General features: G+C 46.3%; 1 protein-coding gene across 2 annotated transcripts in view; it reads right to left on the bottom strand.

Moving 5' to 3' along the window:
- The window catches only part of LOC137542569 (allergin-1-like), a 122,968-nt gene extending 103,941 nt beyond the window's left edge, over positions 1–19,027 (bottom strand). For both annotated transcript variants that reach the window (XM_068264592.1, XM_068264591.1), the window contains exons 1-3: positions 18,942–19,027; positions 9,742–9,829; positions 6,847–6,873 (exon numbers count right to left, since the gene is read on the bottom strand). In XM_068264592.1, the coding sequence (XP_068120693.1) occupies positions 6,847–6,873; positions 9,742–9,781 (67 nt within the window). In that variant the 5' untranslated portion in view covers positions 9,782–9,829; positions 18,942–19,027. The remainder of the gene's footprint in view (positions 1–6,846; positions 6,874–9,741; positions 9,830–18,941) is intronic.
- Between the last annotated feature and the right edge of the window lie 6,331 nt (positions 19,028–25,358).

Below are 25,358 nucleotides of genomic sequence, written 5' to 3' on the forward strand. Positions count from 1 at the left end.
GTGTGTACTGCCACTGTGTGTACACCGCTCAGCCAGACTATATAGCATTGTTTACTGCTACTCTGTGTACACTGCTCAGCCAGACTATATAGCATTGTGTGTACTGCCACTGTGTGTACACGGCTCAGCCAGACTATGTAGCATTGTTTACTGCCACTGTGTGTACACGGCTCAGCCAGACTATATAGCATTGTTTACTGCCACTGTGTGTACACGGCTCAGCCAGACTATATAGCATTGTGTGTACTGCCACTCTGTGTACACCGCTCAGCCATACTATATAGCATTGGGTGTACTGCCACTGTGTTTACACGGCTCAGCCACACTATATAGCATTGTGTTTACTGCCACTCTGTGTCTGCTGGGAACAGTAGTACACCGCTCACCCGCCACTGTATAGCATTGTGCTCTGTGTCGCTGCTGGCAATAGTGGTACACCGCTCACCCACCACTGTATAGCATTTCTGTACTGCCACTGTACTGCTGCCAGTCAGCGTGTACTTTAAGGATAAGTGAAATGAGGAAGAAATCCGGTGAAAGAGGGAGGGGCAAGGGAGGAGGTGTTTCCCCTGACGGTTCACGTACAGGCCACAGGGGAGCACCCAAGAAAACCCACTCAATACCGCCCATGTTGTCCAGGACAACAACCCTCACAGATCCAAAAGAACAGGACCAGATAATTACTTGGATGACCTCTCAAGCGTCCAGCAGTGGGTTAAGCAGCACCAGCACATCACGCACGAGGTCCGAGTCCTCAGCCAGTTACAAGGAGCCAGTGGGCACAAAGCTGACACAACCGGCAGCGACACCACGCACACAACTGCCAGATAACCAGTCCGATGAATTACCTCAGGACACAATGGGGTATTCGCAGGAGCTATTCCCAGGCCAACAAACTTCCACCTTTGAAAGGTCAATGGAGGAACAGCCAGAAATGTTGTGCCCGGATTCCCAACCATTAACTGTGGGAAATGCACCGCGCACTGAAATACAACAAGGCGAGTCCAAGGACTTTGAAACCCAAATCCCAGAGCAAGTTGGGCAGGAGGGGTTGCAATTGCAGGAGGTCGGCCGAGAAGCTCTGGAAGACGACGTTGGAGTGAGCTGCGCAGAGGTAGTTCTGGGGAGCTCTACTCCACGGCGGTGGCCCCCCCACAATGACATATGACGAGTTTGAGGAGATGGAAGAGGAGGGTATGGACAATGTGGACATAGACCCAGATTTTGTTTGTGAACGAGAACATCGCCGTCGTAGCAGCAGCACAGATGAGTCTGTTGAAGAACCCACTGCTGCACGAGTTCGCCTTGTGCCACAAGGTAGGCGGCGCGCAATTTCAGGCACCACAAGCGTGGAAGTTAAAGTGAGAGGCAAAAGAGGCGCAAACAGAAATCGCCAGCAAGGCAGGTGCTCCAAAGTCTGGGCTTTCTTTGAAGACTGCACTGAGGATGTTACCATGGCGATTTGCAAGGTGTGCAAGACCCGCCTGAGCAGGGGGAAAAATATTAACAACCTCTCCACCACCAGCATGAGCCGCCACATGCTATCCAAACATCCCACTCTGTGGGCAAACTCGACAGGACAGGGTACCAGCAACACTGCCTCCCTTGGGTTCACCAGACTCACCACCAGACCCGCCTCAGCAGCAGCAGTAGCCCAGCCATTGCGTGGTTCACAACATTCACAAACATCAGACGACGCTGACGCTGTCACTTTCCGGAGTAGTGCTCTTGAGGTCTCCCAGTCTTCATCAAACACAACAACCAACAGCCCTTCAGTGTGCAGCCCTACAGTTCAGTTGTCTGTCTCGGAGATGTTTGAGCGCAAGAGGAAATTGCCAGCAAATGACCCCCGGGCCGTGGCAGTAACAGCCAGCATAGCCAAGCTTCTGGCCTGCGAAATGCTGCCATATCGAGTGGTGGAGACAAACCGCTTCAAGGGCATGATGTCAGTGGCCATCCCACGTTACGTGGTTCCCAGCCGCTACCACTTTGCGTGCTCTGCAGTGCCTGAGTTGCATGAGCACGTGGTCAGCAAAATAACCCGAAGCTTGAAGAATGCCGTTGCCTGCAAGGTTCACCTCACCACTGACACCTGGACGAGTGCGTTCGGCCAGGGTCGATGCATCTCCCTTACCGCGCACTGGGTGAACCTTGTGGAGCCTGGCAGCGATTCCTCACCTGCTACGGCGCGGGTGTTGCCCACGCCGCAAACAGCTGCACCGCCGTCCCTCCCACTGGATAACAACAGCAGCAGCTACCTCTCTGACTCCTTCTCCTCCAACGCATCTCAAAGCTGTACCTCATCCGGAAACGCGAACCCAGCACCAGCAGCAGTAGGATCGTGGAAGCAGTGCAGCACAGCTGTTGGCATGCGTCAGCAAGCGTTGCTGAAGCTGATCTGCCTTGGGGATAAGCAGCACACAGGGGAGGAAATTTGGAGGGGAATAAAGGAACAGACGGATTTGTGGCTGGCACCGCTGGACCTGAAACCGGGCATGGTTGTGTGTGATAATGGGAGTAATCTCATTCGCGCTTTAAGGTTGGCTAAGCTGACACACATCCCTTGCCTGGCGCACGTGATGAACCTAGTAGTTCAGCGGTTCCTGAAGACATACCCAGGCGTGGCCGATCTTCTGTTGAAGGTGCAACGAGTGGCCAAACATTGTAGAAATTCAAGTACTGCTTCGGGGGCACTCGCCAAGATGCAAGAGCGCTTCAATCTCCCCCACCATCGCTTGCTGTGTGATGTCCCTACGTGCTGGAATTCTACGCTGCACATGCTAGCCTGCTTTTGCGAGCAGAAGAGTGCAGTGGTCCAGTACATGACGGCGCAGTACCGAGGCGCATCCGGCCAGCTGCCAAGCTTCTGTGGATCCGATTGGGCCAACATGTTGGACCTCTGCCAAGTCCTCCAAAATTTTGAGCAATCCACGTTGCTTGTGAGCAGTGACAACTCTTCAGTCAGCATTACCATACCACTGCTGTGTTTACTGAAGAGGTCAATGTTGAAAATCAAGGAAACAGCTGTCATGATGCAACTGGGGGAATCTGAAGGAGAAAACGATCAGCGTGATGGTACCAACATCAGGCCATCCGCCTCAGGAAACGCTGGCCCCAGCAGCTATGACGAAGAAGAGGAGGAGGAACAGCTGGAGTTGGAGCAGGAATTTCCTGCCACCACTGACGAGGATCAGAGCGGTGCACGTTGGACTTCCACAATTCAGCGCGAATGGTCAGCAGAAGCAGACCAGGAAGAACGTGACGACTATGATGCATCACAACAACTATCACAACGCTCACAAGAGGATGATGAGGATTCTGGTAGGACTCTGGCACACATGGCTCAATTCATGCTAGACTGCATTGAACGCGACCCACGCATGGTGCGCATTCTGGACAACACCAATTACTGGGTTTATACCCTTCTGGATCCACGGTACAAACACAATGTTCCAAAACTGCTTGTAGAAAGAGCCAGACAGGTCAAAATGGAAGAATACCAGCAGGCCCTTGTGGAGACTTTAGAGAGGAGATTGACATCCTCCCCCTCCTCTAGCCAGTTGTACGCCGACAGACTGACTTCCGCAAACCCAGGACGACTAGGAGGGCAGCAAACAACACAAGCCGCAGCTAGTGCCCAAAAGGGAATGGTATCGGCAGTGTCCTTGGAGTGGGAAAATTTTCTGACACCCATGCAGCAGCAGCCCACTGAACAGCAAGCGTGCAGATCCACCTCCAACACCGATCGTCTGGAGAAGATGGTCAAGGACTACATGTCAGATGGCGTAGCTGTGTCTAACAATCCATCTGCACCCTTCAACTATTGGGTATCGAAGCTAGACACCTGGCACGAACTGGCAATGTACGCAATAGAGGTGCTGGCTTGCCCGGCAGCCAGCGTTATGTCGGAACGCTGTTTCAGTGCTGCCGGAGGCATCGTCACAGATCGGCGTATCCGCCTCTCCACAGAAAATGCAGACCGTCTGACTCAAATTAAAATGAATCAATCCTGGATTGGAAACGACTACGCAACACTCCAGGACCCCAACCAAGTAACATGACCAATGAACATCTGGGATGGTCTAGCGTTTCCGGTCCCTGTTTATTGAACCTACATTTATGACTGCATGGCGGCAAAAAGCATTGCTGCTATATCCGCACGCTTTTTGTCCTCATGCAAGGCCTGGGTTGTTGTGTCTCAAAAAGCATGGCCTTCTCCTCCTGCGCCTGCTCCTGTTCCATCACGTGTGCTGCTGCTGCTGGGTTAGCGTTACCGGTCCCTGTTTATGGAACCTCTTCTCTTTATTACATTTATGACTGCATGGCGGTAAAAAGCATGCTATCCGCACACTTCTTGTCCTCATGCAAGGCCTGGGTTGTTGTGTCTCAAAGCGTGGCCTTCTCCTCCTGCGCCTCCTCCTGTTCCATCACGTGTGTGGCTGCTGCTGCTGGGTTAGCGTTACCGGTCCCTGTTTATGGAACCTCTTCTCTTTATTACATTTATGACTGCATGGCGGTAAAAAGCATGCTATCCGCACGCTTCTTGTCCTCATGCAAAGCCTGGGTTGTTGTGTCTCAAAGCGTGGCCTTCTCCTCCTGCGCCTCCTCCTGTTCCATCACGTGTGCTGCTGCTGCTGCTGGGTTAGCGTTACCGGTCCCTGTTTATGGAACCTCTTCTCTTTATTTCATTTATGACTGCATGGCGGTAAAAAGCATGCTATCCGCACGCTTCTTGTCCTCATGCAAGGCCTGGGTTGTTGTGTCTCAAAAAGCGTGGCCTTCTCCTCCTGCGCCTCCTCCTGTTCCATCACGTGTGCTGCTGCTGGGTTAGCGTTACCGGTCCCTGTTTATGGAACCTCTTCTCTTTATTTCATTTATGACTGCATGGCGGTAAAAAGCATGCTATCCGCACGCTTCTTGTCCTCATGCAAGGCCTGGGTTGTTGTGTCTCAAAAAGCATGGCCTTCTCCTCCTGCGCCTCCTCCTGTTCCATCACGTGTGCTGCTGCTGCTGCTGGGTTAGCGTTACCGGTCCCTGTTTATGGAACCTCTTCTCTTTATTACATTTATGACTGCATGGCGGTAAAAAGCATGCTATCCGCACGCTTCTTGTCCTCATGCAAGGCCTGGGTTGTTGTGTCTCAAAAAGCGTGGCCTTCTCTCCTGCGCCTCCTCCTGTTCCATCACGTGTGCTGCTGCTGCTGCTGGGTTAGCGTTACCGGTCCCTGTTTATGGAACCTCTTCTCTTTATTACATTTATGACTGCATGGCGGTAAAAAGCATGTTACCTGTGCAAAGAAACATGACATTTTCAGCATTTAAAAGACAGTTTTTCCTTTGAAACTTTACAATAAATTTTCTCAAAAACTATAAGCTCTTTTTCAAATATTTTTTTTCCTCTTGTACCCACTCCCAAGGTGCACATACCCTGCTAATTTGGGGTATGTAGCATGTAAGGAAGCTTTACAAAGCATGAAAGTTCGGGTCCCCATTGACTTCCATTATGTTCGGAGTTCGGCGCGAACACCCGAACATCGCGAACCCGAACATCTAGGTGTTCGCCCAACACTACTGGGGAAGAGTCTGTGTGCATGCCTGGATAGGGAACTGGCTAATGGACAGAAAACAAAGATTGTGGTCAATGGATCGTACTCAAAATGGGAGACTGTTAGCAGTGGGGTACCACAGGGGTCTGTTCTGGGTCCAGTGCTCTTCAATTTATTTATTAATGACCTAGTAGATGCAGTACTGAGCAATGCTGCTATTTTTGCAGATGATACAAAATTGTGCAGAATCATCAACTCTCAGGAAGATAGTGTCATTTTGCAACAGGATCTGGATAGGATGGCTATATGGACACATACATGGCAGATGAAATTCAATGTTGAAAAATGTAAAGTCATGCATTTTGGACGTACTAATGGTCTAGCACCATACAAAATAAATGGGATACAGTTGGGGACATCAAACTTGGAGAAGGACTTAGGAGTATTCATCGACAACAAGTTAAATAATCGTACTCAATGCCAAGCAGCTGCAGCTAAAGCTAACAAAATTTTGGGATGCATTAAAAGGGAAATAAAAACTCGAGATGCTAGCATAATATTGCCCCTGTTTAACTCTCTAGTAAGGCCACATCTGGAATATGGAATTCAGTTCTGGGCACCACATTACAAAAAAGATATTGCAGTTTTAGAGCAGGTGCAGAGACGAGCAACAAAATTGATACATGGGATGGAAGGTCTCACTTACCAAGAAAGGTTAGATAAACTGGGTTTATTTAGTCTAGAGAAAAGACGCCTTAGAGGGGATCTAATTAACATGTATAAATACATCAGAGGGCAATATAATAGCTTGGCGGATGAGCTTTTTGTCCCTAGGCCTTCTCAAAAGGCCTAGAGGATATGATCTGCGCATGGAGGAAAAACGTTTTAGCCATTTATTTAGGAAAGAGTTCTTTACAGTGAGAGTGATTAAGATGTGGAATGCATTGCCACAGGAAGTCGTTGTGGCAAACTCTATACCTGCATTTAAAGGGGGCTTAGATGCTTTCCTTGCGTTGAAAGACATCCATGGCTACAATTACTAGGTCATGCCTAATGATGTTGATCCAGGGATTTTATCTGATTGCCATCTGGAGTCGGGAAGGAATTTTTCCTTTTAGGGGCTAATTGGACCATGCTTTGTAAGGGTTTTTTTCGCCTTCCTCTGGATCAACAGGGGTATGTGGGGGACGGGCTGGTGTTGTACTTTATACTGGTTGAACTCGATGGACGTATGTCTTTTTTCAACCAAAATAACTATGTAACTATGTATCATCCAATACAAAAGAATAAAAATATCTTACCCCAATACTGAAGATGGCCGCCATTAACTAAAAAGGTGAAAAATAAGTAATTAGTATTGCATAAGATTAAATAGCATTGACACTATATTTTTGTGACCAATTACAGTTTAGTAGATGAGCTAACCATTTATCCCCCTTGTTAGTTGTTACACATGACTGATAGATGTAGAGTGCAGTGGGGAAGAAAGATGTATGTCAGCACAGGGACAGTGCTAGATGCAGGATGAAGGGAGGCAGCATGGCAGCCTATAAACACAGATTGCTGTAGGCTCTAGGAAGGCAGTATGGTAGTATAGGGCACTCTTAGGCTGGAAAGTGGAGGCGTGATCAGAGCCGTTTCTTGGGCTGGGCGCAGACCGGCAAGTAGAAGGGGGGGCGCAAGCAGAAGGACATCACCAATAGGGAACTGATGATGCGTGGTGCAGCCAAATGGAAGAAGAAAGGTTACCAGCGCGATCACCTTTCTTGACTCCTCCTGGGCTGCCTGCATCTGATGTCAAGCCATCATCACGTCACCACTGCGTGTAGCGATACTGCAGGCTGTCAGTGCATGGCGCCCATGGAGTAATCAGCTTTCCGGGTTCTATTCCCCTTTTGTGTTCTCCTAGTCCCTGCGTCCTCCTGGATGATCACTAGTGAGTAGGCAGATGTACTTGTGACCTGTGGCTGTGTGACTGTCCCTAAAGAGGAAGGGTTTGCGTGAGTCCACAGGGGTGGGGGGAGGGGGTGCAATTTCTATACCCTCGCCTTGGATGCAATTTAGCCTAGAAACTGCCCTGGGCGTGATAGTCGATGGGTGCAGGGTGGAAGAAAAAGGAGGCATGGCAGCACAGTAACACTATTAGGTGCAGGCTAGAAGGAGGCAACATGGCAGCACAGGGACACTGATAGGTGGAGACATGGCAGTACAAAACACTTAGAGGAGCAGGCTGAAAGGAAGAGCCATGGCAGTACATGGTAAATTTATGCACATGCGGTAAGTGGACTTATTGGGTGGCACCAATGTATCTTATCGGTATTTGGGTGCCCGGTAAATAGCGGGCACCCAAATCACGATATTTCTGTTGGTGCCTATGGCAGTGCACGAGAATTGGGTTTTATTCTTTGCAGAAGTGTGTAGGGGATGTTAGATTTCAGACATTAGGCTGGTACTACCAATATTTTACTATCTGCATTACTGGGCACCCAAATTTCCAGGTGTCTTTTTGTATGAACACACTCCTAGGTGTAGAATGGAAGGTCCTGGAAAAAGGGTAGTCCCACAGTTCCTTTCTACCTATGCCATAACAGGGGTGCTGCTTGCCCAGGAAGTTACTGTGCAGCTCTTTGAGGTCAGCGCTAAGCTGATGGTCTGTGAGTGCTGGGGATAAGGAGGCAGCAGGGAGCTACATACTCCCACTTAAACAAAGGGCCTATACGGGAGGGGACACCTTTGGTTACCTATACTGGGTGGGGAAGAGCCTTTGGGCCTCAGACTGGAGGGGGGTGCAAATTATGGGTCGCAGAAACTTCAGCTGCACCCCTGCCCATTAAAAAAAAAACCTACACCAATCTAACCAAAGCAACAATCATTTAGTATTTCAAGGTGTCAAAATATTTGTCAAAATGGCAGAAATTAATTTTAACAAATGTAGTCATCTCAGTAAGAGTCGTTCAGCTTCTGCCTGTTGTTTTTGCAGTACAGATCAGAGCTGATGGGTATCTATTCGCGTACATCAAAAAAGGGCGTCGGGAAAAAAGGGCGCGTGGTGTAAACGATAAGCAGTATTATCGTTTATAAAAATATTGTGTAGAATTTCATTTACAAATAGTGTTTTAAGAATTTATAAATAATTCAATAATGTGTATGAAATCGGCAATTCTTAAAACGTTAATCTTCCCTGTTTCTAAACGGAAACTTATAATTACGTTTGTTAAAAAAACAGTATTATTTGTTTAAACATTATAATTATATATTGTTATGAATAATCTTGATTTATCGTTTATTATTATAATAAAATGTGAAAATATTGTTTATAACAATGATATTAATAAGTACATTCATAATATCTGTTGATTAGTATTATTAAAATTGTACTAAAACTATACCTAACCCTACTCTCACACAGAACCCTCCCTGTACCTATCCCTAACCCCTAGACCCCCTGGTGGTGCCTAAACCTAAGACCCCCCTGGTAGTGCCTAAACCTAAGACCCCCCTGGTGGTGCCTAAACCTAAGACCCTCCTGGTGGTGCCTAAACCTAAGACCCCCCTGGTGGTGCCTAAACCTAAGACCCCCATGGTGGTGCCTAAACCTAAGACCCCCCCTGGTGGTGCCTAAACCTAAGACCCCCCTGGTGGTGCCTAAACCTAAGACCCCCTATGGATAATAATGTTTTACAAACATTAATGAAAAATTTAAATAAAAATATTTAAAAAAAATTTTGGGGTGGATAATAATGTTTTAGAAATGTTTTACAAATAGTGATTGTAAAAAATATATTGCAATTTACGTTACGTACTGATCACTTTATTTTGTGAATAATTATGTTTTACAACAGTAAGGGTTAAAATGTTAAATAATGTTTTAATTAAATAGGATAAATATGTTTAGTATTTTTATAAACGTTATTCGTCACAGCCTCATTTTCTAAGCGTAAATCATCACAAGCACAGTTATAAAACATTAAAAATCTCCGGGCGCCGTTTGTAAAACGTTAATAATCTCCGGCGCCCTTTTTTCCCTGTTTGGCGCCCATTAAACGATATTTATAATGGGAGTGAATGGGGCGCCCTTTTTGTCCACTTGTCTCATGCGCCCAAATCTGCTGCTTCCATCTATTCTCCCCTTTTTCAAACACATGGAGCACCAGACCTGATGATGGAGGAATAGTATAGTAGAGATTTCAACTTACATTTCCAAAAGATCAGAACGAGCCAGAGTGTCCGCAGCATCGTCCTCCAGCAACGTCCATCCAGTGACTGAGCAGACAGCAGCCGAAACTAAATGTTTTGGGGAAGTTGCACATTAGGCAATATGCAGAATATGGTCTATCTTCTGGTTTCCACCCTCACAGACTTATGTTATTTTTAGAGTTGTGGAGAATTGCTTAGCTAGTAAAACATCGGTATGCATTATGTAGAGCCTGTGCTAGGCCCAAAAAATCCTTTGTTCATACAACAGGTGGCCAGGTAGAAGTCTAACCTAGCCATACACTCACAAATTGACACGATGTAACAAAATGTTCAATACCTCTTTGATCCGAATCTGATCAGTGAGGGATTAATTAATACCGCACCAGTTTTCAATATATTCCAGCAAGAAATCTATTTAAAATCGATCAACTCAAAGTTTTTCTCTGTGTAATGCAGTGCAACAATACGGGCCATCAATCGTCCACTGCTTCTGCCCCGATCTGAGATATATATTTATTTATTTTTTTCACTTTCAAATCACCTATCTGAGATTTTATGTCCTATCCCACTGATACTTTTGATCGATTTTGGGTCTAAATTGATCAAAAGTCAGAGTGACTGAATCTGCTGGCGATCAAATAGGAAAATTTCGATGAGTGTACTGTATGGCTATTGTAGGTGTACCAAATTACACATTTATAAAGGGCAGGGGGGAAGAGGGGGGGGCTTCTATGACCCTGCAGACGAAATTCCCCAGACTACTTAAGCCTGGTACAAACCTTCATTTTTGTTTGGCCAATCACTGCCCAATTTTACTGCCTCCGTGTAGAATGAAAGCTTACCTACACAATCTATAGTATTTAACCACCCTGGCGTTCTATTAAGATCGCCAGGGCGGCTGCGGTAGGGGTTTTTTTAAATAAAAAAAATCTATTTCATGCAGCCAACTGAAAGTTGGCTGCATGAAAGCCCACTAGATGGCGCTCCGGAGTCGTTCTTCCGATCGCCTCTGGCAGCCAGAAGTAACACAGAAGGCCGCAATGAGCAGCCTTCCGTGTTTGGCTTCTCCTGTCGCCATGGCGACGAGCGGAGTGACGTCATGGACGTCAGCCGACGTCCTGACGTCAGCCGCCTCCGATCCAGCCCTTAGCGCTGGCCGGAACTATTTGTTCCGGCTGCGCAGGGCTCAGGCGGCTGGGGGGACCCTCTTTCGCCGCTGCTCGCGGCGGATCGCCGCAGAGCGGCGGCGATCGGGCAGCACACGCGGCTGGCAAAGTGCCGGCTGCGTGTGCTGCACTTTATTTGATGGAAATCGGCCCAGCAGGGCCTGAGCGGCAGCCATCGGCGGTGATGGACGAGCTGAGCTCGTCCATACCGCTAAGATGGTTAATATCTTTCGACCTGCACGTTATACAGAGATGGTAAAATTGGACAATCAAAATTTAAGGTGTATACTAGGCTTTAGCTACCACCTATACAAATGCTGTGCCCAAGGGGAGGTTTGAAGAGATGGTCTGAACTGTTGGCCTGGGGAATAGTTGATGGTGAAGAATGGTTGTTCGCGCCTGCCCCCTCAGGCGAACACATGGCGTGTTTGACCTGCCCTCTATACATCATCATGGAGCCAAACTTTGACCCTCACTCCAAATTCAGCAGGCACAAGGCAGCCATTCAGCTACAGCTCACTCCTGGACCGGAATCAGTTGAAATGAGCTGCGTGTATGAAAAGGGCGCCGCCATAGACATCAATGTTATTTCTGCAAATATTGGCTACAAGGTAGTAAAAAGGGCGCCCGAGTTTTGGTATCGGCTACAAGCGGGCGCCCCTTGGTAGCCCACATTTTATTTGGCTACGTTCAGCTATAGTAGGGCGCCCCTTTGTAGTCCATATTTTTACGTTCGGCTACAGTAGGTATGGTGACCATACGTCCCGCTTTACCCGGGACAGGTCCCGGATTTGGGGTCCCCTGTCCCAGGCTGCGCTAGGTCCCGGGAAATGTCCCACTTTTAGCCGTGGGATGTCCCGGCCTCGGGACTCTGTCCATTGTACGATTGCATGAACTGGCCGCGGTGTCTAATAGACGCTGCGCCAGTTCATAGCCCGCAGCCCCGCTCCAGCCTGCATAGTCTTCCGGCAGGCAGAGCAGGGCTACGGGAAGATGGCATCCAAAGCCCTGAATTTGAGCGGGAGATATGCAGGAGCAAGATCGTCCGGGGTGCTGTACGCCAGAGGCCGGCGGGAGAGGAGACTTCTGTTAGGTGAGTAAATTCTTTTTCTTTGCAGGTGAAATGATGCCCACATTGCATTATTTTCTGCTGAAATGTGGCCCAAATTTTGCGTTACTTTCAACTGAAATGTTGCCCACATTTTGTGTTATTTTCTGCTGACATGTTGCCCACATTGCGTTATTTTCTGCTGACATGTTGCCCACATTGCATTTATTTTCTGCTGAAATGTTGCCCACGTTGTTTGTTTGCACTTATTTTCTGGTGTCTGGGGTAACTGTTGCTGCATTTATTATTTAATGGCCATAGTTGGTTATATCTGCTGCTTTGGGGTTACGGTTACGCTCCGCCCATACAATGTCATGGCCACGCCCATTTTTCGGAATCCCCCCTCCCACACACACGCCCATTTTTCGGCCGTCCTAGGTTGAACCCAGAAAAATCTGGTCACTGTACAGTAGGGCGCTCCTTTGTAGCCCATATTTTTGATTCGGCTACAAGGTTTCTGTGCCCTTTGTAGCCACATTTGGTAGGTTTACAGTTGTGCCATACTCCTTCCATTTCTGAATGATCGCTTGAACAGTGCTCCTTGGGATGTTCAAGGCTTTGGAAATCTTTTTGTAGCCTAAGCCTTCTTTAAATTTCTCAATAACTTTATCCCTGACCTGTCTGGTGTGTTCTTTGGACTTCATGGTGTTGTTGCTCACAAGATTCTCTTCCATCACAGAGCAGCTGTATTTGTACTGACATTAGATTACACACAGGTGCACTCTATTTAGTCATTAGCACTCATCAGGCAATGTCTATGGGCAACTGACTGCACTCAGACCAAAGGGGGCTGAATAATTACGCACACCGCACTTTGCAGTTATTGATTTGTAAAAAATGTTTGGAATTCCACTTCTCACATGTATACCACTTTGTATTGGTCTTTCACGTGGAATTCCAATAAAATTGATTCATGTTTGTGGCAGTAATGTGACAAAATGTGGAAAACTTCAAGGGGGCCGAATACTTTTGCAAGCCTCTGTAAGTGCTATTTTCGTTCTTTTTTTGATATTGTTATATTGCAGTTCTCTGCGTCCAGTGAATGTCCAGTGCACTGACTTCCATCTGCATGGCACAGGTGTGAACACTGCTAGTGCTGCAGGTACAGTAGCTTGTACAATAAACCCCATCATAAGTGCCATTTTTTGTTCTCTTTTGATACCTACTCTACTACAACTGCACACCCCCAGCTCCTCAGGGCCTCCTTCACATCCCAGGTACGACTATGTCACGCCGTCTTGGGTAGTGCTGCTCGGATATCCCTTTTCAAAATCCGAATTGATCCAGATATCCAAATCCGAACGTTCAAATATCCACGTACATGCGGATATCTGAACACATTATCTGGGATATCTGGGCAGATTCGGATATCCGACTAGAAAACCGGAAGTTGCCATTAAATTGCTTTTAGAATTTTTTTTTAGGGTAAATGAGGCATGTAGCATCATGTTTTTTTAAAGGGACTTCAAATCTACCCCCCCCCCCCCCCCCCCACCAAAAAATGGCTGTCAATTAACATCAAGACTAGGTTCCGGACAGCGGTCGTGCAGCCCACATTGTGTCCAAACAAGTCCAACCGCACAACTGGGACATGACAGTTTTCAGCCCAGACCCCTCCAAAAAATTACGCAGCAATTGTGTTTTGGGTTAAATATAGGCGGTATCAGCACAGCAGCAGCAGTGGCCTGTGGCACCCTGGCGGTGGGAGCAGCAAAGGCAGCAGGAGCAGGGCAATGCAGCAGCAGCAGGTGTAACGTCTGCCAGGAGCATGCCGGAAGTGGCACTTGGCAGGTGCCACATGCCAAGTGCTACGTGCCAAGTGCCATGTGCCGAGTGACAGTCAGACAGCAGAGGAGAAGACAGTAGTGCACACTAACTGTCACACTGGCACTGCTCAGCAGCACAGCAGTTCTGTAGTAAGCTAACACAGTAGTACTACTACTCTAACAACTAACTAGCACTGACTGCATTACTACACTACTAACTACACAATAACACAGTAATCCTATTCACTAACCTAACCTATACTGTAGCTAAGGCTATTAGCAGGCCAGCAGCTGGCCTGGTCTGTGCACAGCACACACACAGACAAGCCTGCAGCACACACTGTCACTGAATGTAATCAAGCTAGCTACCTAATAAACAATATAACAATAGTGTAGTGATAGTGAAGGTGTTAATCACTGAACAGCTTTAGGTTTATCACTGTATACAGCACTTGCTAGGTCAGCAGAACTGGAGCATGTCTCTCAGTGAGCAGTGACAAGCAAGGACAATATTTCTTATCATGGCAGCCCTCATTATACAGGGGGGCCTGGCCAGGGTTCCTTTTTGTGATTGGGTGCTAGGGCTTAGGCTGGGAGCCCTCTGATTGGCTCAATGAGGTCAGGAGGGGCTGGCCAGGGTTCACTTCTGTGATTGGTTGCTAGGGCTTCTGCTGGGAGCCCTCTGATTGGCTCAATGACATCATCTCCTTAGTTACAGTATTCGGATTCGGATATCCGCGCGGATATTTGCAGATATCCGGGTATGCGACCAAATAGCAGCATAGTTCTATTATGATTCCAAATCCGAATCGGATAGCTGAAAAAAGTTCGGATATCCGGATAATCCAGATATCCGGAATCCAGATGAGCACCACTGGTCTTGGGGATGACTTGCATGAAAGCCAAGAGTCACACCAGACAAGCACTCCTGTCCGCTATAAACTTACAGGTGGATCGGTGGCTGACCCCGCACCAGCTGGCGATCAGGGACGGTTCAAGATCAAGTTGCGCCTGGGGCAAGGTCAGGTTTTGGCGCCTAAACCGCCATTCATTTTGTGGCCTTTTTTAAGAATACAACAAACTGCGCCTGGGGCAAGATACCCGCTTGCCCCCCCCCCCCCCCCCCCCCCAGATCCTTCCCTGCTGGCGATCGGAAAAGTGGTGTATGACAACTGAAGCAATCTGTCGGCAGCACTGAATTTGGGCAAGTTAACACGTGCCCTGCATGGCACATGTTCTAAATCTAATTGCACAACGCTTTGTGTCTAAGTAACCAGGCTTTCAGGATGTCCTCGGCAATTCAGGAAGGTGTGTGGCCATTTTGAGCATTAATAAACGGCCAGGGCACACCTTGCTGAGATTCAGCAGGGAAACAACACGATGGTAAAGGCGCTTAATTTGCGACAGCCAGACTTACTGCAATTCCATGCTCATGATGTTTGAACTAGATCGAGCCATTGATGAGTATCTGTATGACCTGGGTGCTAGGACAGGCTCTGCGGAGCTGGGGGTTTATTTACTAGAGATGAGCGTAATGACGTAATTACGATTTCGCGAAATTTCGCGTAATTAGTGTAATTACGATTATGGCCGTAAGTACATAATCGTAATGAAGGATTTCGCGAAATTTCGCGTAAGCGTAATTTTCGCATTACAGTGGGTATTACGAAATTAATGCGTATGGCCATGCTCCCAAGCGGAAACGTTGACGCATGGATCAATGTTAGGTAGCCGCCAACTTTAAGGGTTAATAGCAAAGCCCCCTTAAATGCTAAGAGCCTCAAATTTGGAGAATATATTAAGGAGATCAGGAGGAATAAGAGGAAAAAATTTTTTTTCAAAAAGACCTTATAGTTTTTGAGAAAATCGATGTTAAAGTTTCAAAGTAAAAATGTATACATTGAAAAACCCGCCGACTTTAACGGTTAATAGCAAAGCCTGCTTAAAGTTTAGGAACACCAAATTCCTAGGGTATATTAAGGGGATCAGTGGGAATAAGAGGAAAAATTTTTTTTTCAAAAAGACCTTATAGTTTTTGAGAAAATTGATTTTTAAGTTTCAAGGGCAAAAATGTCTTTTAAATGCGGAAAATGTCAGGTTTTTTTGCACAGGTAGCAATAGTGTATTATTTTCATAGATTCCCCCAAGTGGGAAGAGTTTTACTTACTTCGTTCTGAGTGTGGGAAATATAAAAAAAAACGACGTGGGGTCCCCCCTCTCAGACCTCTTTAACCCCTTGTCCCCCATGCATGGGATAGCCGGAATGCGGAGCACCGGCCGCGTGGGGCTCCGCACCCTGACTATACCAGCCTGCATGGTCCATGGATTGGGGGGTCTCGGAAGGGGAGGGGCAGCCAAGCTTTCCCCTCCCCCTCTGAGCCCTTGTCCAATCCAAGGACAAGGGGCTCTTCTCCACCTCCGATGGGCGGTGGAGGTGGAGGCCGCGATTTCCTGGGGGGGGTTCATGGTGGAATCTGGGAGTCCCCTTTAAAAAGGGGTCCCCCAGATGCCCACCCCCCCTCCCAGGAGACATGAGTATAGAGGTACTTGTACCCCTTACCCATTTCCTTTAAGAGTTAAAAGTAAATAAACACACAAACACTTAGAAAAAGTATTTTAATTGAACAAAAAACATAACCACGAAAAAAGTCCTTTAATATTCTTAATTAACCATTAATACTTACCTGTCCCTTTAAATAAATGATCCCTCGCAATATCCTCGTAAATGTTCTATCAGTTACAATGTAACAAAGTTATTATAATGTAACAACTTTGTTCCATTGTAACTACGCCGCACCCGACGTCACTCGCCGCTCCCAGATTCCACCATGAACCCCCCCAGGAAATCGCGGCCTCTACCTCCACCGCCCATCGGAGGTGGAGAAGAGCCCCTTGTCCTTGGATTGGACAAGGGCTCGGAGGGGAGGGGAAAGCTTGGCTGCCCCTCCCCTTCCGAGACCCCCCAATCCATGGACCATGCGGGCTGGTATAGTCAGGGTGCGGAGCCCCACGCGGCCGGTGCTCCGCATTCTGGCTATCCCAGCCTGCATGGGGGACAAGGGGTTAAAGAGGTCTGGGAGGGGGGACCCCACGTCGTTTTTTTTTTTATATTTCCCACACTCAGAACGAAGTAAGTAAAACTCTTCCCACTTGGGGGAATCTATGAAAATAATACACTATTGTTACCTGTGCAAAAAAAACTGACATTTTCCGCATTTAAAAGACATTTTTGCCCTTGAAACTTAAAAATCGATTTTCTCAAAAACTATAAGGTTTTTTTGAAAAAAAAATGTTTCCTCTTATTCCCACTGATCCCCTTAATATACCCTAGGAATTTGGTGTTCCTAAACTTTAAGCAGGCTTTGCTATTAACCGTTAAAGTCGGCGGGTTTTTAAATGTATACATTTTTACTTTGAAACTTTAACATCGATTTTCTCAAAAACTATAAGGTCTTTTTGAGGCTCTTAGCATTTAAGGGGGCTTTGCTATTAACCCTTAAAGTCGGCGGCTTTTTTATACTATATGGAGCGTTACGGTTTAATGCGAAATTACGGTAGCGTTTAATGCGAAATTACGGCATGAACGAAACGGGAAATTACGTGTTGAAAATTACGCTTACGGTATTTTCAATTACGATTTTAATGGCAATTACACTACCGTAATTTCGCATCGTAATCGCAAATTTCGCATGCGTAATTATAGTAATGCGAAATTACGAAAATTTCGGCTCAACTCTACGCGTTACTAGGCTCACTTCATATAATCTGTGACACCGGGCGACGCCCAGTCGGCCAAAACGCAATTGTGGTCGGTTTGCGACACAAATCGTTAAACCAAGATGTGATGTGTAGTCTCCCTCTGACCTTCACAGCACCTGAAATCCTAAATGAACAACAGAGTACCCTCTATATGAGGGGACTGTTAATAAAACTTAACTTTTTAATAATGATTTATAAAATTCACTAACTAACTGCTTTCATAACAAATACATACTCTGTGTAAATAACTGAGCTAGGGGTACATTATAAGTACAACAATATGATTGCCATCACACCCCTTCAGCTCAGCAATATCATAAAGTATATTACACAATACCCCCCACCAAAAATAAACCCAACATGTTTCACTTCTAAAATGAAGCTTTTTCAAGGGAAGACATAATGTGCTTTAAAGAGAATCTGTATTGTTAAAATCGCACAAAAGTAAACGTAGCAGTGCGTTAGGGGACATCTCCTATTACCCTCTGTCACAATTTCGCCGCTCCTCGCCGCATTAAAAGTGGTTAAAAACAGTTTTAAAAAGTTTGTTTATAAACAAACAAAATGGCCACCAAAACAGGAAGTAGGTTGATGTACAGTATGTCCACACATAGAAAATACATTCATACACAAGCAGGCTGTATACAGCCTTCCTTTTGAATCTCAAGAGATCATTTGTGTGTTTCTTTCCCCCTGCAGCTATCTTCCACTGAAGTGTCAGGCTGTTTCTTCCTGCAGAGTGCAGACAGCTCTGCCTGTATATAATTCCTCAGTATGTGAAAGCCCAGCCAGCTCAGAGGAGGATTTATCCAGCTTGTAAAAGATAAGAGAGAAGCTGCCCTAATCTAAATAATACACAGGCAGTGTACATAGAGGGGCCTGGAGGGGGGAGATGCATCACAGAACCACAACACTGAAGAACTTGGCAGCCTTCCAGACACAGGCTGACAAGTCTGACAAGAGAGAGATAAGTTGATTTATTACAGAGATGGTGATAGTAGAACGTGCTGCAGTAAGCCAGAACACATTAGAATAGCTTTTGGAAGTTGTAGGATGATAAAAAACAGGATGCAATTTTTGTTACAGAGTCTCTTTAAGTGCAATAGTGCTAGGGTATAAAATACAAGATAATAAAATAACAAAGAGCTAGTGAGCGTGTCCGCTCATGATAGCAGTCAAACCAGACTGATTTTCAACCAGCCTTTTTATAGTGATCACTGGTCACATGGGGAGGGGGATGTAATCAAACAGCCCCTCCCTATTAGAAAGCGGTCTCTTAATTGGTCTAAAGCCCCATCAATCACTTCACAGCCAATCATTTTTGGTTCCATACGGTCCCATGTAAAATGATTGAACACTTTACAGTGATTACAAATTGCCATAAAGCCCATGGATCATACCTTAATCGCTGTGCTATAAAGCACTGTTCACTACACATCCATCACAGTAGTATAAGCTGGTAAAATCCTATTTCCTTAGTTTGCCGAGATTCAGCGTTTCTGATTGGTCCCTGCTGCCTCTGACATCACCCAGAGCCTTCCAGCCAGTCAGAGAGAAGCATCAGGTAACTCAGAAACGCCCCCCTCCCTCCTATTGGTCAGAGTAGTAGTAGTCTCCCTCTGACTAGGAACAGCTGGGGGATTTGTCTTAGCTGAGAGAATTCCTGTAAAAGCCTGGAGGGAGGTGTTAATTTAGCTTGGACATATTCCCTGTGGAAGGCAGAATAACATGAAGGCATGAATTCCCTTTTCTGTTCTGGGAACCAGGTGACACCTAGATGTTAATTAGCCAGAGGTGTAAAACACCAAAAGTTTGTTCAGCTAGAGGAGGCTTCCCCAGGAGCCAGCAAAGAGCTCACTCTGCCTTTTGGGAAAAGACAGGATGAGCTCACAGCAGGAGATCAGACTACCCAGCCAAACCGTCTCCATGGTTTAAAATGGTGATGCATGTGATTTATGATTTCTGCTTATTAAAGGAAAACCGAGTATCACCCAGAGGTGGGAGGAGTGTATTCGGATCCGTTGAAATTGGACCAACGTCTCGGTATACAAATCATAATCATACCTCCTTCGGTTAAGGAGTTATGGGCCCCTCGGTAACCATATGCCCTAGCACCTGCATCCAAGGTATCGTATTAATCAGTAGGTTCTGGAGATCGATAATATGTAATTATTATTTGTGTGCCGGCCGTGTAGGTCAGCAGGGAGAAAATGTCAGGGTTATGGGGCTGATGAAAGCCCCTGCCCAGATGTGATTACCATAATCCGGCCTGGAGGCCGACTCTGGAAGCCCGCCTCTGAACTCAGCTCCATTAAAAGTGAATGAGCTGCCCGGGCAATTTAGTTCTCCAAATTCCACCTTCACGAGAGCACGCTGCCAGCCAGGGGACCATGTGGTTGGCGGTCATTTTGTCTGAACTGAAACAAAGGACATTTTCTATTTTGCTTGGATTTTAAATTGAGCTGAAACAAAGAACTTTGCGGAACTTGAAACCAAGGACTTGATGATTTTCCCACAAAAGGACATTTTCCATGAAACTAAGTATTTTTTCTCCCTTTCTTTTATTTTTCATACTGGCTATTGATGTTTCAATAATTGTTGATTTTAATAATTGTCTGTATATATTAATTATTTATATTGCTTTCAATAAACCGACGCTATTGTCAGTGTTGTTCCAGCTACCCTATTCAGCATACACAGAAACTGAACTCAGGTCTCAGAAGAGACGCTACTATTGTTGATATCTAGACAGAATACAGCGTGTTTTAACCGTTTTTATTTGCAGGTCGAGAAATAGTCAGTCAGTAGGGTCCACTGGCCTATACCAGTGGTGGTGGCAGATACCCTGAGATAGTGTGTAAAGTTGTAATTACCGTACCTCATAGGCTCCCTTCTGGTCGGGCTGCTGCCCAAATTTCTGTCTGTTTCTGCGCAAAGATCGCAACCAAAGCTTGCATGGTCTGTGTGCTGAAACCGATTTGAAGGCAATTTGCGGTCTGACCACTAGGGCTCCTGTGACATAATCTAAAGCTGTTTGCGGTCCGGTAAATGCGGCGTTTAGTCTGTCATTGTTAAGTGGGCTTAGCCCTTACACTACTTGATGCACATATACACATGCTGGACATTTTACAGCAGCATTTTATTCCACAAATGTAGCAATGCAATGTGATTTCTGCCCTTTAGCGATTAAAACACAACATTTTTGGTAAATACGTCATTTTTGGTAACTTTTGGTGGGACTTTTGCCATGCATCCCCCTCCTGCATGTCACGGTCCAGGTGTTAGGCCCCTTGAAACAACTTTTCCATCACTTATGTGGCCAGAAATAGTCCCTGTTGGTTTTTAATATTCGACTACACATTGAAGCCAATGGCGGTTCGCCTATTCGTGAACCTTTGTGGCAGTGGCGTACCTACCATAGGGCTGTAGGTGTTCACAGCACAGGGTGCAGCCATGGTTGGGGTGCCACTGTAGTGCTCAGCCACCGTGTTTTTCCACCTGGAACATTTCTTCATAGTTTGGGCAACATTTGGGAAAATAGCAGCAGGCAGTGCAGGGGACTGTACTACTAGATGTTGTACCCCTCCCCTTCCTGTGCCGTGGGCAATGTGGCTCCTCGAACTCTACAAACAGCCTGCAGTGAGTGAACGGGCAGAGCAGCAGGGTGAGTAAACAGAATGATTGCTGTGCTGCAGCTGGGACATTAGCAGGGAGAGGTGGCAGGATGTGTTTAGTGCTTCAGAAGTTGCCTGTCATTAGTAGCCATGTGCCCTGGCTGCTGTAATACCAGGGTGCCCTGGACTATTCATTATGTATTCTTGCCATCAAAAAATTGTTGTTTTTTTTTGGGGGGGGGGGGGGTCTAAAAATACTCAGCACCGGGTGTCAAATTCCCTAGATACGCCACTGCTTTGTGGCAAGTTCGTGAACCGAAAATGTCATGTTCGGGCCATCTCTGGCGACAGCCCGACTTGCTGGAATTCCGTGCCCTTCATGTTGGAATGCCTGCTCCAACAAGAACGAGCCATCAACGAGTATCTGTATGACCTGGGTGCTAGGACAGGCCACATTACTGGGCGCTCATGCACAATGCAAACACTTCCTCATTCAAACCGGAAGGAGGAAGTGTTTGTAATCACGCTTGGACCGCATCGTGGGAGGCTCTGAGGGACAGACGAAGAAGACGTCAGACAGGTAAGATTGACCCTCGCCCACCCCGCACAGGTTTACTGGGAGATATCCGGATAGCAACTATCCAGATGTCTCCCGAATTGGATTTGAGCAGCCCTATTTAAGGGTCGTCACGAGTCGTTTTTGCTGATCACTAGGTGGAAATCGGCAATCGTGACCGGCTCTCGTTCACAAATGCACTTGTGATTGCACTCATTACCCGACTCGTGATCACGAGTTACTTGTGAACACTAGTCGATATTCGTGATTAAAAACCCACCGATTTTAGCAGTTAATAGCAAAGCCCCATTACATGCTAGAAACACCAAATTTGGCATATTTGATATGTTAAGAACAGTGGGAACAAGAGGGAAAAAAGTTTTTTTCATAAAAACCTTAGTTTTTGAGAAAATTGATTTTAAAGGTTTAAAGGAAAAAGATATACATTCAAAAGCTGAAACGCTGCATACCCGCGGCTGAACACTAATTAAATCACCCCAAACTCCCCAGGGGAAAATTGCGGGGCACCTTCCGTGTAGAGGCAGAGCTTTGTGCATTAGCTCTGCCTCTACTCGCGTCAATCTGCGCGGATTTCCGCCTCCTCCCGCCCCTCTGTATTCTTTCACTGAGAGGGGCAGAGAGAGACACGAATGGAGGCAGAGCTACAGCCCAAAGCTCTGCCTCCCCCGGGCAGAAAAATCCACGACCAGGAAAGTCGTGGATTTTTGCCCCGGGAGTTCGGGGTGATTGAGTGTTCAGCCGCAGGAATGCGGCATTTCAGCTAGGGCATAAATGTTAAAGAGGTCTTTAAAGTAAAAACATGCTTTTCTGGGAGGCTTCAGAGTCTCTTTAAATGTATACTTTTTTACTTTGAAACTTTAAAATCGATTTTCTCCAAAACTATAAGGTCTTTGTGGAAGAAAAAATTCCTCTTGTTCCCTCTGTTCTTCTTAACATACCTGGCAAATTTGGTGTTTCTAGCATGTAAGGGGCTTTGCTATTAACCGTGAAAGTCAAATTGTGACCACGGCCATGATCACGGATATCACTTTTAATCACGGTTAAAATCCGAGTCGAATTCGGTATTGGGCATAAAATCCGGATCACGGCATATCCGGATTTCGATACTGCCTTGGCCTGATTTACTTGAATCCGTGATTGGGGGTATCTGAGCACCACTGGTAATGTCATAGCAGGATGGGAATCTAACAAGGGAAGAGGTGTCAGTAATCCTCCTCCCACAACCACAATGGCTAGGACAGAAATGTGGGCAGCGGTTCACCAGAATATAATGTGCAATATAACTTCATTGGCACAAGTACAAAAAGTTGACATTCATAAAACTTTACATCCGTGAGAACAATCTTCATGAATAATAGTAATGTAGCATATCCAACAAGAAGACTTTCATGAGACTGATAAACACTTTGGTCTGGCTTGACATATTGAATAATAATTAGTTTAGGCAACAACACATTAGTTTCGGGCTCATTTTAGTGCCCTTCATCAGGCCGCTGTATATAAAAACCGTTCTAATGGTCCCAGTCAGCAGTAAAAGCCAGAACTGCAAGGAAAAAGAAATAACGCATCTGTACCAACCAGATGCAATTTAACATACCCCACCGGCCGGAAAGTAGAAACAGCCATGCAGCTATTAGGGGAGTGCATGACTAGTTATTGGTCAATATGTCAAGCCAGACCAAAGTGTTTGTTAGTCTCATGAAAGTCTTCTTGTTGGATATACTACATTACTGTTGTTCATGAAGATTGTTCTCACAGATGTAAAGTTTTAAGAATATGTCAAAAATAAATTTTTGTACTTGTGCCAATGTTATATGAAGTTTTGTACTGCAAGATTGTGCTACAACAATTTTTTGAAAGTTTTATAGCCTTTTTATAAAAGAAAAAGTATTTGAAGTGAGTGTAGTGGATCACTTTGTGGTTTTGTCTTTTTCCTTTGAAAGGAGTATTTCCAATTTATATGTAAACTGGAGACACACATAGTCTCCAGTGCAGGGCTTAAGACTCCATCTTCCCATAGCCCTGCTCTGCCTGCAGGAAGACTCCCGCAGGCTGAGGTGGGCTGTGGGGAATGAACTGGTGCGGCGTCAGACGCCGCAAGCCAGTTGACCACCTGGGGGGTCCCACAATCAGCAGCTCCCTCCCCCACCCCTGCAAAGCACCCCAGGCTGCCGCTTGGTCACCCCTGTGCCTGCCTATATTGAAGGTTTTTTTCCTTTTTTTTGTCGGCACACGGTGCAAATTGCCAGGTGCTGTGCGATCGTTCCAAATGGGGAGGGGGGGACGCATCCTCACAAGTTTGCCTCATGCAGCAACAAGTCTAGAACCGGCCATGCTCTCATCATAGCCCTCTCCCAAGGAAGACTACCACATGATACTCCCATCACGCGCCTCTTCCCGGGAATACTACTACTTCTCCATCATACTCCTCTCCCAAGTATGACTACCACTTCTCCATCATACTCCCATCATACTCCTCTCCCCAGGAAGACCACCACTTCTCCGTGATAGTCCCATCATACTCCTCTCCCCAGGACGATTACCACTTCTCCATCATACTCCCATCATACTCCTCTCCTCAGGAAGACCATCTCTTCTCCATCATACTCCCATCACACTCCTTTCCCCAGACAGACTATCACTTCTCCGTGATACTCCCATCATACTCCTCTCCCCAGGAAGACTACCACTTCTCCATCATACTCCTCTCCCCAGGAAGACCACCACTTCTCCGTGATAGTCCCATCATACTCCTCTCCCCTGAACGATTACCACTTCTCCATCATACTCCCATCATACTCCTCTCCCCAGGAAGACCACCACTTCTCCGTGATAGTCCCATCATACTCCTCTCCCCAGGACGATTACCACTTCTCCATCATACTCCCATCATACTCCTCTCCTCAGGAAGACCATCTCTTCTCCATCATACTCCCATCACACTCCTCTCCCCAGACAGACTATCACTTCTCCATGATACTCCCATCATACTCCTCTCCCCAGGAAGACTACCACTTCTCCATCATACTCCTCTCCCCAGGAAGTGCACCACTTCTCCGTGATACTCCCATCATACTCCTCTCCCCGGGAAGATTACCACTTCTCCATCATACTCCCATCATACTCCTCTCCCCAGGAAGACTGCTACTTCACCACGTACATACAAAAAAGGCACACGGAAAGTTGGGCTCCCAGTAATGCTGATAGTAAGATAACGGTATTTAATACCAATATTTTACTATTAATGTGTAAATTATCTGTATTAAATACCTATATTTTACCATGGCTAAACCAAGCCCACTCTCACACAGAACTGACGTTCCTGACGCCTAACACCCCCCCTCCCCCCCATACAAACTACCTGCTTAACCCTGTCCCCCGCCGCAAGAAAAAAAAGCCTAAGTTCTCGGGTGCCTATAGAATTATCATCATGGAGCCATCATTTGGGTGCCCAATAAATAGTGGGTCCAGTATTTACTGGCCACGACTCTCATCATTCTCTCTCCCTAGATAGACTCCCTCTGGTCCATGGTACTCCCTTTTCTTTCTTTTGTGCAACTTTTCTGTGTCTAAGCAATTTAAAAGTATATAAAAAATGTACCGCCTGAACCGGGGTTTTAAATATA

Source organism: Hyperolius riggenbachi, chromosome 12, assembly GCF_040937935.1.
Source record: "Hyperolius riggenbachi isolate aHypRig1 chromosome 12, aHypRig1.pri, whole genome shotgun sequence".
In the NCBI taxonomy this organism is placed as follows: Eukaryota; Metazoa; Chordata; class Amphibia; order Anura; family Hyperoliidae; genus Hyperolius; species Hyperolius riggenbachi.